Source organism: Gavia stellata, chromosome 30 (genome assembly GCF_030936135.1).
Source record: "Gavia stellata isolate bGavSte3 chromosome 30, bGavSte3.hap2, whole genome shotgun sequence".
NCBI lineage: Eukaryota > Metazoa > Chordata > Aves > Gaviiformes > Gaviidae > Gavia > Gavia stellata.
In genome coordinates this window covers 3948844-3965792 of record NC_082623.1, presented here as the reverse complement: position 1 = coordinate 3965792, position 16949 = coordinate 3948844, and the positions used below count along the sequence as shown (strand labels likewise).

At 57.5% G+C, this 16949-nt stretch overlaps 2 protein-coding genes across 2 annotated transcripts; both read left to right on the top strand.

Moving 5' to 3' along the window:
• Window positions 1–1971: 1971 nt before the first annotated feature.
• Window positions 1972–5757, top strand: LOC104263264 (pepsin B). Its single transcript, XM_059831210.1, has 9 exons — window positions 1972–2039; window positions 2395–2548; window positions 2977–3094; window positions 3742–3860; window positions 4236–4435; window positions 4587–4709; window positions 4938–5082; window positions 5345–5443; window positions 5605–5757. The coding sequence occupies exons 1-9, from the start codon at window positions 1984–1986 to the stop codon at window positions 5755–5757; spliced, it is 1167 nt and encodes a 388-aa protein (XP_059687193.1). The 5' UTR covers window positions 1972–1983.
• Window positions 5758–9329: 3572 nt separating this feature from the next.
• On the top strand, window positions 9330–12805 carry LOC104263265 (pepsin B-like). Its single transcript, XM_059831209.1, has 9 exons — window positions 9330–9385; window positions 9525–9675; window positions 10142–10259; window positions 10539–10657; window positions 11280–11479; window positions 11633–11740; window positions 11821–11965; window positions 12283–12381; window positions 12653–12805. The coding sequence occupies exons 1-9, from the start codon at window positions 9330–9332 to the stop codon at window positions 12803–12805; spliced, it is 1149 nt and encodes a 382-aa protein (XP_059687192.1).
• The last annotated feature ends 4144 nt before the right edge of the window (window positions 12806–16949 follow it).

Sequence of the window (16949 nt, the reverse complement as noted above, 5' to 3'; positions counted from 1 at the left end):
GCCCTCCGGATAGCCAGGACAGCTGCTGCTCCCAGCTCATTTCGCTTGCTGGTTTTGCCCCGCCGCGGTGTCCCGGGAGAGGTGGCAGAGTTGGCCATGGGATGTAAAGGGGATCCGTACTCATCTGGGAGAGACGGGATTCCCCGGGCTGGAGCTGTTTGTGTGTGGGCTGGGCCATTGCCCCACCACAGAAAAGAAACGGAAAGCAAAGGAGGAGAAATGCCCCGAGGAGAAGTCCTGCCTTGGAGCAGCGTGGGTACGCGCTGTTGGCCGAGTCCTGCTCCGCGTAGAGACACGGGATCTCTGATGTTCGGAACTGTAAATCCTTGATTCCCGTTAGAGTAAATGCCTCAGCAAACAAGTGCTGTCTAACTTTGGGTCAAGAAGTGCTGAAAGTAGAAAGTGGTTGTGTGTGCTGTAGAGGGCACCTTATTGCTTTGTCTTTGGGCAAGGCTGAGTCCCCGTGGGGATCTGCAGCTAACACTCGGTATATTGACGTTTTGATAACTGCTCTTTGCTTTCAGCCAGAATTTGCTTTTTATCCAATCTTAATAAGTTGATCTTTCTATCAATCCTGCTAGCAAACAAGATAATTGCTTTATTATAGTCTCAATATCCAGCAAAGGACACACACTCCCTGGTGCTCCCGAGGGAATAAAATCCGTGCAGAGCGCTGACACGGGATGAGCGCAGTGATAGTGACACCGGGCTATCGGCGGATGATGCAGAGCGCGATTTCCCCGCTCTGAAGAGCCAGGCTGCTCGGAGTGGGGATGCAAGCCGGGCTGGAGGAGATCTAGAAAATATTTAGGTTATAACTGAAAACATTTTGGTCCATTTGCTGGAAAATATTTAGGTTATGACCAAAAACATTTTGGTCCATTTGCTAGAAAATATTTAGGTTATAACCGAAAACGTTTTGCTCTGTTTGGGTGTTTGTTGGCAGTTTGGGAGGTCTGTGTTTGTGGTTCTCTTTTTCACTGGAAAAAAAAGCAAACAAGAAATTTCCTGACTTTTTGGGCTGGTGTGAGGACCCGGTGGGTGAAGTTGCGGCTTGGCCGGCCCCGAGGGCTTCCTCCACGGGTGGGTTAAACCTCCCCGGGCAGGGAGGCACAGCACCTACCTTTGAACGCAGGATGGAAAAGGAATCAGTTGTTTCACAAAATTTTTTTTTTTAAAAAAGGAAAAATATGTGATTTCTGTCCAAAATAGTATGAAAGCAGAAGCAGGATTGAGGTGTACGACATATGGAAACCAGCCGTGTGTGGAGGAGAGGATGGCGAAGGACTGGGAGACTGATGCGGGGGTGGAGGACAGACCAGATGAAGAAGCGGAGAAGGGCGGACCAGAAGGCAGAACAGCGCTGAAAACCACCTACGAGAACGCAGGCGAAGAAACCTCGTGGGCTCCGTCAGCCCCTGGGCCAGGGGGAGCCGAGCAGCTGGCTCCAGCTCTTTGCACCGTGCCCTGGAACAGCCTCAACGCCAGCAGCCATCCCTCCTCCATGCCAGAAGGTCCCCGCCGGCGGGCGGCTGGGCGGAAGAATGGCAGACAAAAGTCCGACGCGTTTCCATCCTGCGCCAAGAGCCGCGAGCGCCTTTGTTTTGGGAAAAGGTTTGAACAGGTTTTGACGAACACAGATAACGCCCCACCACGGTGACGTTTGGGTCACTCCTCTCTTTGCTGCGATAAGAGCTGGCTTCTTATCGGATAGTAACACTTTGATCTTGCTGTCGAAGACGTGTGTTGCTCTATTCTCACCTGAGCGCCTCGCTAAGGACACAAACTCCTCAAAATCCTTGTGGCCCAAAATACAAAGAAACCCTTGAAGCCGGGGGTGCACGTGGTGGTAATGGAAAATGGAGCAGATAAGGGGGGGGGGGTCACTGCTTCCCAGTATAAAACTGGGGAGTCCGGGCAGCTCTGCCCATCTGCTGCGGTCTCTGAGAAGGCGTGTGTGAACCGGTGGACAACTCCTGCACCATGAAGTGGCTCATCCCGGCCCTGGTGTGTCTCCAGCTCTCGGAGGGGCTGGTGAGGTGGGTGTCCTGCAGCAGCCGCTGCGGCAGAAGGAGCGGGGAGAGGGCAGATTACAGAGCCCGGCTGCAGCTGTAACCTGCACGGGCTGCACTGCATCCCCAGGGATGCTGACCGAGTCTAACCCGGTGTGAATCCGGCCTCCTGCATCTCCACAGACCATCGTGGTCCTAGTCCGGGCTGCATCCCTCTCTGGGAGGGCAGCCCCTGGGGATGTGCAAGGCAGATGAGCGGAGGGCTCCCATCATGGCAGGGTTCCAAGGAGCCCGGAGAACTGATCATTTGAAAATGCCCAAATCTGCTCCTGATTTCCTGCTGTGTTTTGGTTTTTGTTTTTTTTTTCCCCACTCTGTGCAGAATCAAACTGAAGAAAGCCAAGTCTATACGGGAGAAAATGAGGGAGGCCGGAGTGCTGGAGGACTACCTGAAGAAAATGAAACATGATCCAGTTAAGAAATACCGCTTCAGTGAGGGCTATGTTGTGTATGAGCCCATAACCAACCACCTGGATGTGAGTACCGGGTTCCCCTCTCACTGCCTGCTCGTACACCATGCTCCCCTCTCCCTCCGCCTTCCCAGCTGCCGGAGCGATCTCTTTAGCCCTGAGCCTCCAGGAGTGAGAGATTGCTTTTTTCCCCCCAGTCTTTTTTTAAGCTTCTATTTTAGACTTTAGAAAAGTTTTCTCCCAGCAATGAAAAGTGATGCTTTTCTACATGTAACAAAAGACATAACAAAAGAAATATTTACTATTACATCTTTTGGGAGAAAAAGCAGGGTGAGAGTTCAGTCCATTCCTGCCTGCTTTGTTATTTGCAAGAGTGAGCCTGGCATTCCCGACACCCTGCAAAGCGCCAGGATGCCGGCGCAGGGCTGGGAGGCGAAAGCCTGGTCTGCCCCTGACCCTGTGGCCAATGGAGACACCCCGTCTCTCGCCTGCAGTCCTCCTACTTCGGGGAGATCAGCTTCGGGACCCCTCCACAAAACTTCTTGGTGCTCTTCGACACGGGTTCCTCCAACCTGTGGGTGCCCTCCACCTACTGCCAGACACCGGCGTGCTGTGAGTACCGCAGCCGCGTTGCACAGAGCTCCTGCAGAGGCTCAGCGTAGTCCGATCGCGTGGGGGAAATCATGATGCCAGACCAAAAATGATCCCGGCACGCTGCTCTGGGATAGCTGCTCCCCGGTACCAGCTAGTGCCTTGCTTGGGAAATACAGAGCCCTCTGCCCTTATGTGCCTGGCTAGTGAAGACGGCCAAATCGCTACGGCCATCGTGGGTGTCCCCAGAGCACAGAAATTGCTGTGGTTGTGCCTGACCTTTCGTGGCCGGGTGGAGGGAAGAGCAAAGCTACAAATCATGGAGCTGATGTCCCGCTCTCCAGCAGAGCTCATCCGATGTAACTCGCTGCCGGCGGGAGAGCGATGGGGATTTAACTGCTGATGGCTTTGCTCACGCTGGGTAGCTGATGTGGTTGTTATCACAACAGCTCTTCCCTTGAGAGGGATGCAGGCAAAACTGGGATGCAAACCCTGCCTTAGAGATAGCTGCGAGGCAGAGGAACAGCTCGTTCCGCTCTTCAAGACTTGCACTCTGCCAGGGAAGCCGCTTTCCCAGGCATTATCCCGGCAGAGCCACCGGCAGTGAAATCCCACCGGGGCCAGGCGAGTGTGTGCCCAGGAGCTTTGCCCTCCTCTCTCTCATGCAGTCAATCACGCAAAGTTTAAGCCCAGCGAGTCCTCCACCTTCACCTATAACGGCCGGTCCTACAACATCTCCTACGGCAGCGGCGCGCTCACGGTGGTGCTGGGCTACGACACGCTGAGGGTGAGTGCATCCTTCTCTGTCCTTGTCTTCCTCGGTGCTGCGTCCCCAGCACCAGCTGGGTGCCCCGATAGAAGGAGCCTGAGGGACAGCCTAAGGGCAGATCTCATGTCTCATGTAGCCAAGACTTGGGCAAACCAGGGCCTGGGATGGGCAGAACTGATATAAAGTGGTTATTGCCACCGTCAGTTACCCAGCTGGATTTTTACCTTGTTTTAACCCGATTCCTGCTAATTGTCCCAGCTGCCTGGTGATGTTTTCACCAGCTATGACCTTGCAGTGTGCACTTTGGGCATTCAGAGCAGCAGTCATCCCATCCGATGGCTGCTCAGGTTTGCCTAAGCGTGCAGGCTGACCTGGCATCCCCTTCCCCTCCAGATTCAGAGCATCACGGTCAAAAATCAGGAATTCGGGCTCAGCAAAGACGAGCCAACCCAGCCTTTCTACTATGCCGATTTTGACGGGATCCTAGGAATGGCCTACCCCTCGCTGTCGACGGGAGGGATGCCCACCGCGCTGCAGGGCATGCTGCAGCAGAACCAGCTCACCGAGCCCATCTTCAGCTTCTACTTTTCTCGGTAAAAACCTGCCGGGGCCCTCTGCATGTCCCACGTGCACTGGTGTCCCTCTGCCTGTCCTCATGCAGGTTCCCTGCGAATTTGTCCCTCGCTAGCCCATGCATATTGCACTGATTTACCAATCTCTGCTGCTCTAACTCTGTTTTTGCAGCCAACCCACCTACAACTACGGGGGAGAGCTCATTCTCGGAGGAGTTGACACTCGGCTCTTCCATGGGGACATTATGTGGGCACCGGTGACCCAGGAGCTTTACTGGCAGGTCGCACTTAATGAGTGAGTTCTGTTTGTACCTGATGAGCCTGATCCACTCGGGGAAGCTCACGCAACGAGGGCGGTACAACTGTCCTCCAGATGAAGCTGCAGCTATTGCAGCAGGCATGGGCTCGAGGCAGGGGTTGGGAACCGCATTTCAGAGCATCCCAGTCTTATAGATCCAGCCAAAACAGATTTAGTTGCCAGTGGGCGCTTAAAGTGATGTCCTTCTCCCTGTTCTCCTCCCAGGTTTGCTATCGGGCAGTCAGTGACGGGCTGGTGCAGCAAGGGCTGCCAGGCCATCGTGGACACGGGGACGTTCCTGCTGACGATGCCCCAGGAGTACATAGGCAACTTCCTTAAGGTCCTGGGTGCCCAGCTGACCAGCTATGGTGTAAGTGCAGGGGGTGCTTTGGAGGTGCCCACGGAGCAGCGGGGGAACTTGCAAGTGACCAGAAGCCATGGGCTTGACCAGGTCCCCCAAAACTCCTGTGGCATCTAGAGAACACGGTACTGCATGCATGACAGGGAAGGACAGGGCGACGTGGCACTGCCAGGGGATAAAATGTATGTTACCCCCCGCATACGGGGGTATCTTCTCCTCTCGCAGTGGGTGCTGTTCCAGCTATAACCTCCTCTTCATCCTCTCTCCGCAGTATGCGGTTGACTGCAATGAGATCCAGAACATGCCCACCATCACCTTTGTCATCAACGGAGCTCAGCTCCCACTCTACCCCTCCGCCTACATCTTGAATGTATGTATTAGCTGAGCAGCTTCATCCTGCTGAGTCCTCGAGGGCCAGGAAAGGACCTGGTGCTTCTTGACAAGTAGCGATGCTCTCCCTCCCTGCAGCCCAGCTGGCAGGGTCCTGGTGCTTGTCTGAGGCTCTGACTCCCCGTTATTCTCCCCTTACAGAACAACGGCTACTGCACTCTTGGGATTGAGGCCACGTACCTGCCTTCCCAGAACGGGCAGCCGCTCTGGATCTTGGGTGACGTCTTTCTCAAGGAGTATTACACGGTCTTTGACATGGCTAACAACCGCGTCGGCTTCGCCCCATCGGTGTAGAGGAGTGGAGCAGCAAAATCCAGCCCCTCTCCTGGCCAAACGCACCTTAGCCAGCATTGCGGGAGTGCTAGGGGGTTCCTATGGACCTTTATGTTCCTTTACATGCCTGCACGGCTCCCTGTCCCTCTGGGATTTCTTTGTAAGTGTGTTCTCACAGTCTCCTGTTACAAATAAACCCCAACGTCCCAAATTGTCTCTGACCTTCTGAGTTTGTTGAGTGACGACTGAGTGCAGACTGATGGCTTGTGTGTCTCAGCTGCTCTTTCTCCGACAAAGTAAGCGCCGTGATAAACTCCTGGGCTGATTTCTGCAGAGTCAGCACGGGGAAAGCAGTGGGGAAGCTGTCCCTGGGCTGCTTCAAATCTAAAGTCGATGTATTTATGTTTCTTGCAAAGGGGTATGACATGTTGTCACCTCCTAATGGCTGCGGGACCAAGTCTCAGCCTTTATCTGTAGTGAATTATTGAGCTCGGGGGCGGCTCTGATCAACGCAGCAGGCTCCGAGCTGCAGCTCGGCTCACAGCCCGATGGGGCAGGGACGGGGCCGAGCAGTCCTTCCCCACGCTGGTGCCCGGGGTAGCTCCTGCAGACGGTGCAGCCCGGCTTCCGAGCCCGTGGGTATGAAGACGTCCCACAGCCCAGCCCCGTCCCCTCTGCAAGGCTCGTGTGACTCAGCTGGGGGCTGCAGACTTCGTGCGTTGGAAAGTAGGCAGCTGCCGTCCCCCAAATCCCGGCTGCTGCCTCTGGGCCTGCCTGCACCCCGCTTCTGTCCTCCTTGTCCTCAAGGAGGGACAGCCCAGAACAAGAGCCCTGAGCCCGGTTCCTGCAAGGGCTTTGCTTTGCAGATGAGAAGCACCATGCACCCGGCTGCGGTGCGGGGGGTCAGGACAGCAAAAAGTCACTGATATTGGTCTTAAACACCACCCGCAGCTCTGGGGACAGGAGTTCCCTGAGGGATTCCCCAAAAAGCCAGTTCTGCTCTGTGCCACCAGGCGCTGGTGCGTGTCTGGAAAGGCTGAGCGTGTCCCTAACGGGGTGGCTTCCTCCTCCTCCAGCCGCCGCTTGCTGCCGTGCTGCGCTAAGTCACTTCAGGGCGATGCTCACCAGCACCCACTCAGGCAAATATAGAGTTAGCCGGTGGCGGTGGACATTGCTTTGCTTGCAGTTTGCAGTGACCTTGGAGTGACTGTGGGGACACGCTGTCCCGTCTCTTGCTGCTGCTGGTACTTGCAGGGCTCAACTGATCGCTCGACCGGCCGAGGATAAATCTGCGGGGCCGGACGGTCCCCACCTCCATCCCTCTTTTGCTGGGCATCGGGAAACCTCGTCAGAGGTGCATGTGGGAAGGCACTAATCTTCCTTGCAGCTGGATAAGGTTTAACGAAGTCCTGTGATTAAGTCAGAGTGGGAATATGAGGCCAGGTTAGGTTAGCTATGACATCCAAATGACCCCTAAATCTGGAAGCGGGGCTATTCAATCAGGTAAAACAACAGCCGGAGTATTGGGAATTGTGATCTGTGGCTGAAGGGGACGGGGAACACCTTAGCAGGGGGAGGCTCGGGTAACACCGCTCTTTCCCAGGATCCAAACTCGTTTCTTAGAAGCTCTTTATCATCGGAGCTCATTATCAGATATATTAATAGCTCTGTCATTTCACCAGAGAAAGGACACAAACTCCTCTGTGTTTTGTGTCAAAATATTGACGCAGGCTGAGCGCAGTGAGACGGAGATTAGATAGGCGCAAATAGCAGGGAAGGGCATTTCTCCTCCCCTATAAAACGGGGAGGTTTCTGAAAGCCGAAGCTGCGCTGGCAGCAGCGGTGGCAGGAAGGGACAGGCGATGGCTGACCATGTCCCTGCTGGTCTTCACTCTCCCCTTTGCTCCCTCCAGGATCCATCGGAGCAGAGGTAGATCCATCAGGATGTGAGGGAGGAGGAGGAGAGGGTGCCAGGGGTTTTCTGAGCCACCGCGGGCTCGAAGCGCCGGTCCAACGCCGACAGCTCGGACAGGAGCAGCAAGGCTCTGCTGGGGTCCGTCCCCTCTGTTAGCGGGGACTGGGGAGTCTGCAAGTGCCCTACAGCAAAGGACAGCGGGGTTGCTCCTGCCCGACCCCAGGGACAGCAGCGCTGGCCCCCCCTTCTGCCTGCTCCCTGGGGTGTGTATGTTGGTGACCCCCCCGTGCAACAAATTCAGGTCTGGACAAAGGGTTTGCTCCCAGCGAAATGGAAGCAGAACGGCAGCGTGTGGCGGGTGCTTGAAGCAGTACGTGTTAAAGCACGTGGTTAAGGTGGGGCTGGCACAGCGCCGTGTCCCCCCGTCTGAGCAGCCTCCGGCTTTCAGTCCAAGTGGGGCTCCTTTGCTGAGAGCTTTGCACAGAAAAACTCCCACGTGTCTCCTCAGGTTTTCTGTGGGAGGTGAGGCCACTGGCCAGCGCAGATGAGGCTGCCAGGGCGATGGGGACGTGGAGACAGTCACCGTCCCTCGGCAGCGCGTGGCATAGTTTTTGCGGGCAGTGAGTGCGCAGGCTTTGGACTACGAGGCTGAGCAGCATCCTCAGGGTACCAGATGCCAGGATGGGTCTTCAGTGGCCTGGCGGGGACTGGCAGGCCTGGCTGGCTGGTAGCACCTTCCCAGGGGAGGAAAGGCTCTCCTGGGACTAAAAATCCCCTGCAACTGAGTGCCTAAATACACGCTCCCCTGCACCTCTCCCGCCTGGGTAGGACCAGCATCACTCAAAGCGTATGGGAAACAGCACCTCTAATGCACCAGGCGTGTGACCTGAGCATCCTCGGCATAACTCTGACACCGATAATGAACTGCAGCAAATCAAAGTGACTTTTGGAGATGATTGAGTGGTTGCAACCAGGCAGATAAAGGTCTGTTACGCCTTTCAGGGCTGCTACACCGAGCAGCCCCCATCTCAGCTTCCCTGGAGGCTATTAGCAGAGCTGGAGGGCAGCGATGGGCAGAAGGGGCAGAGTGACAAAAGGACAAATGCCTGGAAAGAGAGACATTTTGGGGGATACGTGCTGGTTCCCGGGAGGCTTGGAGCTGGGCTGAAAAACCACCACTGCTGTTCCGTGCTAGCTGTATTGAGGGAATTGGACATAACACAGTCTGTAGGCTTGGATGGAAGAAATACTGCAGACCTGTGGCACTTCCTTGGCTGCCTGGATGGGTCAAAAGAGGAACACCAGCATCATAAATTTCTATTTGCTATAAAGGGTGTGTTTTGCTTTTGTTTTCTGGAAAGATCAAGCTGGTGCTGAAGGCAGGAGAAAATACTTTAACTTCTTGATAACAACAGAATTTTGCTTTTTATCACGTCACATATTTGGTCTCGGTATCAGAGGTACTGGCCAAACTGTTAGCACCCAAACAGCCGGCTAAGGAGGCAAAATCAGGGCGGCTGTGGTGATAAACACACCGCAAGCGTTGGCGTTGGGTGGATGCAGCGATAGAGGAAAGGGGTGTCTGGAGGCAGGGGCTGGGCACGGCTCCCCACTATATACACCCTGCCCTGGCCGAGGTGGTGCAGGAGCTGCCGTGGAGCCACCACGACCCGGGACCATGCGTTGGCTGGTGCTGGCCCTGCTGTGCCTCCAGCTCGGGGAGGGGATGGTGAGGTGAGCCCCGGGGCCGGGAGGGGTGCAAGGGTGCAGGGTCCGGCCACAGAGAGGGACTCGCCCTCAGCACATGGGGGTGCACATGTGGATGGGGCCACCCGACCGCTCAGCATCTCGCTGCCGTCTCCATCCCGTGCAGGATCCCCCTGAGGAAAGGCAGGTCCGTGCGGGAGGGGATGAGAGAGAAGGGGGTGCCAGAGGGTTTCCTGAAGCAAGTCAAAGGGGACCCCGGTAGGAAATACCAGCTCAGTAACACTGTGGCTTATGAACCGCTAACGAACTACCTGGATGTAAGTATTAAAGCTTTTCCTTCCTCCTCTGAGCCACCCGGCTCTGGTTTTTGGGGATGCCCTCCTTGCAGCCGGGGGCTTGGCTCCCTCCCCGCTCACGAGTCAAGGGGTTGTGCTGGGCATGGGCAGTTTTCCTGTCTTTGTAGCCCGGCTCCGAGGGCTGGGTGATGTTGGGAGACGAAGGCAGGAGGCAGCACATCTTATCCTGAATTGATTTCCCTTGGAAAAAGCAGAGTGTGGTGGTTATAGGGCAGATCTACTGCTCCTGGCCTTGCTGCTGACTAGCTGTAAGCAAGCGATTGCACCTTTCTGTGCTTTAGCTGCCCCGGGTGCACTCAGGGACTTGGAGCCCTTCCTACGACCCCTTAGCGGTTTGGGCTTCTCGGCTAGCAGAGGGCAGAGAGCTGAAAATTCTCATTCAAAAAACCAGGCAGAAACAGAAATCTGCCCATGCTCTTGTTCACAGTCCTTCTACTTCGGGGAGATCAGCATCGGGAACCCCCCGCAAAATTTCCTGGTGCTCTTCGACACTGGCTCTGCCAACCTGTGGGTGCCCTCCACCTACTGCCAGACTCCAGCCTGTGGTGAGCATCCCTCAGGGGACACGGCGGTGCCGGGGGGGCCGGGGCTCCCCCCCATCGGCACTCTCGGACATCCCTTGCACGCTGTGGGCTGGAGCTGCGACAGGGAAATCAGGGAGAGCCGACGGGGTTTGGTCTCTGCTCGGTGACACCAGCGGGGCTGGCTTGGGATGACCCCTTCCCTGGGAAGCCCCTTGCTGGGGATTTCTGCCCCTGTGGGGACAGGGATGCTGAACCGAGGGCAGGATGTGACCTGGGGGCTGTGACCTTCTCTCTGTGCAGTGAATCATGCCAGGTTCAACCCCAGCCTGTCGTCCACCTTCTCGGGCATCGATGTGACCTACACCCTGAGCTATGGGTTCGGTGACCTGTCGGTGGCGTTAGGGTACGACACCGTGACAGTAAGTGACTTCTGACGCGTTGGTGCATTGCTGCAATCAGGGTAAGAAATGACTGTGGTTGTGATCGGTCCAATTCGGTTAAAAATTTAGGGGATAGCTGAAAGTACCTTCTTATTTTGGATATTAGTGCCTGAATTTCTCATGTAGAGTTTGTGACATCTCAGCATAAATTTACTCGGAGACTGGGCTCTGCAAACAAACTCAGTCCAGGTCCTCTGGGCTTTTCATCACTGCTTTGGGCTAAGGGATATCCTTGGCTATAAGTGTTTGCTTTTCACACTGATGGCTGAGCTTTGTCATTACAGGACATAAGAAAGGTTCTGTTGTGAGACTTGCACACAGTGAAAAGTGTGATTTTAAACTAATTTAACTGCGGCAAACTGGTGTTGTGGGTATTTTTATGAAATAATAAGGGTGATGGGACAAAGACTATCAGCCAGGCTGCTCCCCACTCCATCTCCCACCTGCGATGGGGAAGAGCTCAGCACCTCTCAGTGCAGATTTACCTTCGTGACGTTCCTGGCCACTCCTGCTGCTCCCCAGAAACTCCCTGGTGGGATGCTGCTGTCGAGGGGGATGTCCAAAACATCAACATCTCCCAGCACCTTTCCTCTCCCTTTAGATCCAAAACATCATCATCAGGAACCAGGAGTTCGGCCTGAGCCTGGATGAGCCCAGCAGTCCATTTTACTACCTGGACTTCGATGGGATTTTGGGCATGTCTTACCCGGGCGTTGGCATCGGCGGTTACAACACGCTGATGCAGAACGTGCTGCAGCAGAGCCAGCTCGCCGAACCCATCTTCAGCTTCTATTATTCACGGTGAGACCTCTGACAGCGGGTCTCTCTCTTGCATCAACACAGCCTGGATCTGTCCTTTTCTTCATTCACTCTCCAGCCACACGTTCTCCCCATGCACGCAGCCTGCCTGATTTGGGGTTTAATTTTGCGTCTTTCCAGCGACCCGACATACAGTTACGGCGGAGAAGTCATCCTCGGAGGGGTTGACCCTCAGCTGTACTCCGGGGAGATTTTATGGGCTCCTGTGGTCCAGGAATTGTACTGGAAGATCGGTATCGAGGAGTAAGTGCTGCACCGCGGCTCGGAGTGGGTCTTGGAGCGGGGGGAGTATTTTCTGATGCTTTGTCTGCTGCTCTCTCCAGGTTCTCCATCGGACTGTCAGCCACCGGCTGGTGCAGCCAAGGCTGTCACGGCATTGTGGACACCGGGACGTTCCTGCTGACCATCCCAGGACAATTCATGTCAGCCTTCCTGCAGGAGCTGGGTGTGGAGGAGAGTGACTACGGGGTAGGTGGGAAGGATGCCCTGCACACACGAGGGGCTGATGCCGTGGGATGAGGACGCATGTGGGTGGTAACGCTGAGCTATGGAGGGTTCCTGGCAACTCTGGAGCAAAACACCTCACCTGTATCTCCAATTGCAGTGGTGTAAAACAAAAATAATTCTTCCAAATGTGATAACCCCGGGTCAGCACAGCCCTGCCGCAGTGCTGACCCTTAGGGAGCATGGCTGGGGTTATGGCCGGAGGAAGGATGGTGCCCAGCACCTCTCTGGGGCAGCCCCGGGGGTCCTGACCCCTCTGCCCCTCTTTGCTTCTTTTCCAGTTTGTCGTCAACTGCAGCAACGTCCCGAGCATGCCCACCCTCTACTTTGCCATCAGCGGAGCCCAGTTGCCACTGCCTCCATCTGTCTATGTCTTAAATGTAGGTGTGATTTTATCATTCCCAACACATGTTTGCCATCATAGGGCAGTTTTGCCCAGGAGAAAGTCAGTTTCTTTTCAAACACAGAGGCTTCCAGCAGCCTGAGTGCCGAATTTCCCAGCACCCAGTTTCACGGTGCTTTTGCATGCCTGTATGTGACTGTAAGGAGGGTCTAATCCTGCTGCCAGCCAAAGCAGCCATGAAGGCACGGGCAGCACAAATCCCCCGCGCTCCTCACTGGCACTGAAATTTGCTCCTTTTCCCCCAACAGAACGACGGCATCTGCACTGTTGGGGTCGAGAGCACGTATGTGCCCTCTGCCAGCGGCCAGCCGCTCTGGATCCTCGGCAACCTCTTCCTCCGGCAGTATTACTCCATCTTCGACATAGCCAACAACAGAGTTGGCTTTGCCCTGTCAGCCTAGGGGTGCTGAGCATCGCCCGTGGGATAATTTGTCCCTGCAACACCTTATCCTGCCTCGGACCCGTGTATGGTGATGATGAGTAGTTTCCAAATCTCCTGTAGTGAATAAAGAGCTGCAAATCTAACTGCCTCGTGTCTTAGCTGGCTGCGGCTGAGCGGGATCTGGCACAGCTCTTCTTAATAATACAACAAAGTCTGAGTTCATGCTCGAGGTTTCCAGGCGCTGCCTGGGCTTTCAGATGTGCATGGAGCCTTTGAATTTGCAGCAATGACAAATTTGGGGTTGCCTTTTTGATTGGGACCCGGATCCCTGCCGGGGCTGGCTGGGAAACTGGGATGACCAGGAGAAATTCAGGCTTCACCATGTGCTCAGCCACAGCTCCGGGACCCCAGGGCTGAGCCAGTGCGGTCGCTGGAGGCTTCAGAAACCAGTTCAGAGCAGGATGTGCAGAGACAAGGAGCTGTGTGTGAACAGCTCTCGGTTCATTAGGTTTGGGGGAATGGCCCACACATATTTGCAAATAAATTAGGGATTAAAAAGTGTCATGCAAGGACACTCAGGCTGAGGAAAACGCCCTGGTTTTGTTCTCGAGGGGTAAATCTCTTCATTGCTGCAGCCTCGAAGGATGGGCGATGAGAAGGAAGGGGGTGGCATGCCTGGGACAAAGATGTGACCAAAGCTTGGGGTGTCTGGATCCCCCCCAAGAGGAGCTGCTGGATGCAATGTCAGGCAGATCAGGCCAGTGCCGGGAGCCCGGACCGGACCCGAGAGGCTGGTCCTCGAGGTCCAGCACGGGGCGATGCACGGGAGATGCAGCACTGAAGGGCCCCATTGCCCGTTGTCTGACACCCATCTCCCGGTCAGATGACAGTCACCCCGCTGGGGCATGTGACCACCCGTTAAATCTGCTGTTTCCAGCCAAATCCGCCACGGCGGGTCCTGCGGAGTGGGGAGCTCCCAGTCACAGAGAGGGAAACGCCGTCCTGCTGCCACGAGCAGCCTGGTGGCAGGGTCACATTGTGCCCTGGGGACTCGGGGTGCAGCGGGGTTTGCTGCCTCTGGCTGGGCAGGGTCCCCACCACTCCCTCCCACTGCAGCCCCCGGTCCCCAGAGAGTTCATCTCGCACTGAAAGCTCCGCGCTCCCCGCACAGTTCCCCCGGCAGCTGCCAGACCCCGAGGGTCCTGTCTGGAGGGGGCCAAACACCCCCGTGCCATGAGCAGGCACACACTGCTACTGCTGCCCCCCACCCTGCGCGTCCCGGGGTCACTGCTAACCCTCCGTGGCTGCAACAAGCCTGCGGCACCAGCGATAGGAACTGCGTGATCCCGGTGCAAGGAGTGGTAAAACCCTGGTGTAAGGACCTGCACGACCCTGGTGCAAGGGGCTGGACGACCCCGGTGCAGGGAGCTGTAGGATCCTGGTGCAAGGGGCTGCACGATCCTGGTGCAAGGGGCTGGACGACCCCGGTGCAGGGAGCTGTAGGATCCTGGTGCAAGGGGCTCCACGACCCTGGTGCAAGGGGCTGTAGGATCCCAGTGCAAGGGGCTGCACGACCCTGGTGCAAGAGGCTGCAAGACCCCGGCGCAAGGAGCTGTAGGATCCTGGTGCAAGGGGCCGCACGACCCTGGTGCAAGGGGCCGCATGACCCTGGTGCAAGGGGCTGTAGGATCCTGGTGCAAGGGGCTGCACGACCCCGGTGCAAGGGGCCGCATGACCCTGGTGCAAGGGGCTGTAGGATCCTGGTGCAAGGGGCTGCACGACCCTGGTGCAAGGAGCTGTAGGATCCCAGTGCAAGGGGCTGCACGACCCTGGTGCAAGGAGCTGTAGGATCCCAGTGCAAGGGGCTGCACGACCCTGGTGCAAGGGGCCGCACGACCCCGGTGCAGGGAGCTGTACAATCCTGGTGCAAGGGGCTCCACGACCCTGGTGCAAGGGGCTGCATGACGCTGGTGCAAGGAGCTGGACAACCCCAGTGCAAGGGGCTGCACGACCCCGATGCAAGGGGCTGCATGACGCTGGTGCAAGGAGCTCGACAACCCCAGTGCAAGGAGCTGCACGACCCCGATGCAAGGGGCTGCACGACCCGGGCACAGCCCTGCCTTCACCCCTCGCCCTGGCACCCACCCTCTCGGCCCGCTCCGGGGGTGGGAAAACCCGTTTTTGGGGAGGAAATCACCTAACCCAAACTTCTGCTCTGGCCGAGGCGGGGGACTACAAGTCCCGGCAGGCGCGGGCAGCCCTGCCCCGCTCCGGACTACAGCTCCCGGCGTGCTGCGGAGCGGAGCGGGCCGTGCCGTGCCGTGCCGTGCCGTGCCGAGCCGGGCCGGGCCGGGCCGGGCGGGCAGTGCTGCCCTCCCTCGGCGCGGGAGCAGCGGGGCCGAGCCGGGCTGGGCCGAGTGGAGCCGAACCGGGCCGAGTGGAGCCGAACCGAGCCGGGCTGGGCCGAGTGGAGCCGAACCGGGCCGAGTGGAGCCGAACCGAGCCGGGCTGGGCCGAGTGGAGCCGAACCGGGCCGAGTGGAGCCGAACCGAGCCGGGCTGGGCCGAGTGGAGCCGAACCACTTCGTTTCCCTTGGCGTTGCGCTCTCCCCCGCAGCCGCCGGGTGAGTGCAGCGGGGCGGGGGGTGCAGCGGGGCCCCCTCGGGTCGGAGCCCGGCTTGGGGCGGGGGGGTGTTGGGGCCCCCCCCCGGCTCCTGCCCCATCCCGGGGCGCTCTGAACTCCCAGCCGCGGGGCCGGTTCTTGTTTTTCCTCCTTTGCTGTAAATAATAACGACCCCCCCCCGTCCCCCGTCCTCCCCCCCCCGTCCCCGGCAGCGGCCCCCGCTTACAGGAGGCTCCAGCCGGGCCGGGGCTGCGGCTGGTCCCGGCGCTGCCGGGCTTGAACCGCCGGCTGGGGGGGTCGGGGGTCTCCGGCAGCTTGGCCAGGTGCCCCCTCCGAAAGGCCGAGGGTCCCGGGGGGCTGCGAGCCCTCCGGCAGCCGGAGGTGACTTGCTCGGGTGGCCTTTACCAGCGTAACACCCCCCCCCCGCCCGCACTCTTTACCCCACGCTTGGGGAAACTGAGGCACGGATGCTCCAGCCCTCGGTGCTGACACCCGGAGCGCTGGGTTTGCTTGGGGCTTTCCGTGCAGCCCCCCCACCGGGACAGGGTGCAAATCCCTCCCGGCCTGGGGTGCAGGAGAGTGGGGCCCCCCCGGCTAGCTGGCCGCCCCCCCACCCTGCTGCTTTTGGGGTCTGCAAAAAGCAGGGGAAGAGTTGGGGTACCCCATGTCACACAGCTTTTAGGGGAGCACCAAGAGGACCCCCCCCCGCCCCAGCCTGCAGTTGCTCCTCTGGGGCAGCAGGAGTTTGGTGGGGGCGTAGGAGGGGGCTGCACTTAACCTACAGCCGCCGATTAATTATATTCATGAATTAATTGCGAAGCAGGAAGGATTACGACAACCCTCATGCCCATGTCCTCTAAAGCTTCAGTGAGTCAGATGATGGGGAAATTTCCTTTAAAAAAAAAAATAGAGAAAGAGAGAAAATATGGTGGTTATTGTTGTGCTCTTCTAAGATAAATAAATAAGCCCGTGCGAGTCCGGGGACAAGCAGGGCCTGTTTCCAGGAATCGCAGCGCTTCTGCGCATTCCTGGCCCTTGGGGCATGGAGGGAGTTTGTGATTTATTTTTCTTTGTATGACAGCAGAGAGTCGAGCAGACAGCGAAGGTGTAGAGTTTGGGAGATTATTTCCCCCCCCGTCCCCTTTAGTTTCCCCTGCCATGTTTGCTTGGCTTCATGCACGGCTGCTCCGCCGGCCGGAGGAGGGAGCGGGGCTGGTTTCTCCCTGCTGTGGGTGCCGGTGGCGGCTGAGCCTGCGCTTACCTGCTGCCGGGGGATCTGGTGGGGAAAACCGGGCTGGGGCCGGTGGGTGTTTGGGAATTGGGCTGTTGGAGTTGATAAACCACCAGATTTAGGCTATAGGGGTGGGTGCCGATGGCCGGGGCGGGCGGCTGCGAGCGGCACGTGCTGACCCCGCGGTGCGTGGAGGGGAGCCGGCGTGTTTTCCAAAGGATGCTGGGTTTGCCGCCCGAGGGATGCTGGGTTTGCCTCCTGAGGGATGCTGGCTTTGCCTCCCGCCCTTATCAGTAGGAAACCGCTCCGG

Excerpts from the sequence above, each read along its gene's own strand:
- LOC104263264 (XM_059831210.1), top strand. The coding sequence starts at position 1,984 with ATGAAGTGGCTCATCCCGGCCCTGGTGTGTCTCCAGCTCTCGGAGGGG. Across the intron at positions 2,040-2,394 it reads CTCTCGGAGGGGCTGGTGAG|AATCAAACTGAAGAAAGCCA; the intron begins GTGGGTGTCCTG and ends CACTCTGTGCAG. Across the intron at positions 3,861-4,235 it reads TGGGCTACGACACGCTGAGG|ATTCAGAGCATCACGGTCAA; the intron begins GTGAGTGCATCC and ends CTTCCCCTCCAG.
- LOC104263265 (XM_059831209.1), top strand. The coding sequence starts at position 9,330 with ATGCGTTGGCTGGTGCTGGCCCTGCTGTGCCTCCAGCTCGGGGAGGGG. Across the intron at positions 9,676-10,141 it reads CGCTAACGAACTACCTGGAT|TCCTTCTACTTCGGGGAGAT; the intron begins GTAAGTATTAAA and ends TCTTGTTCACAG. Across the intron at positions 11,480-11,632 it reads TTCAGCTTCTATTATTCACG|TTACGGCGGAGAAGTCATCC; the intron begins GTGAGACCTCTG and ends CCCGACATACAG.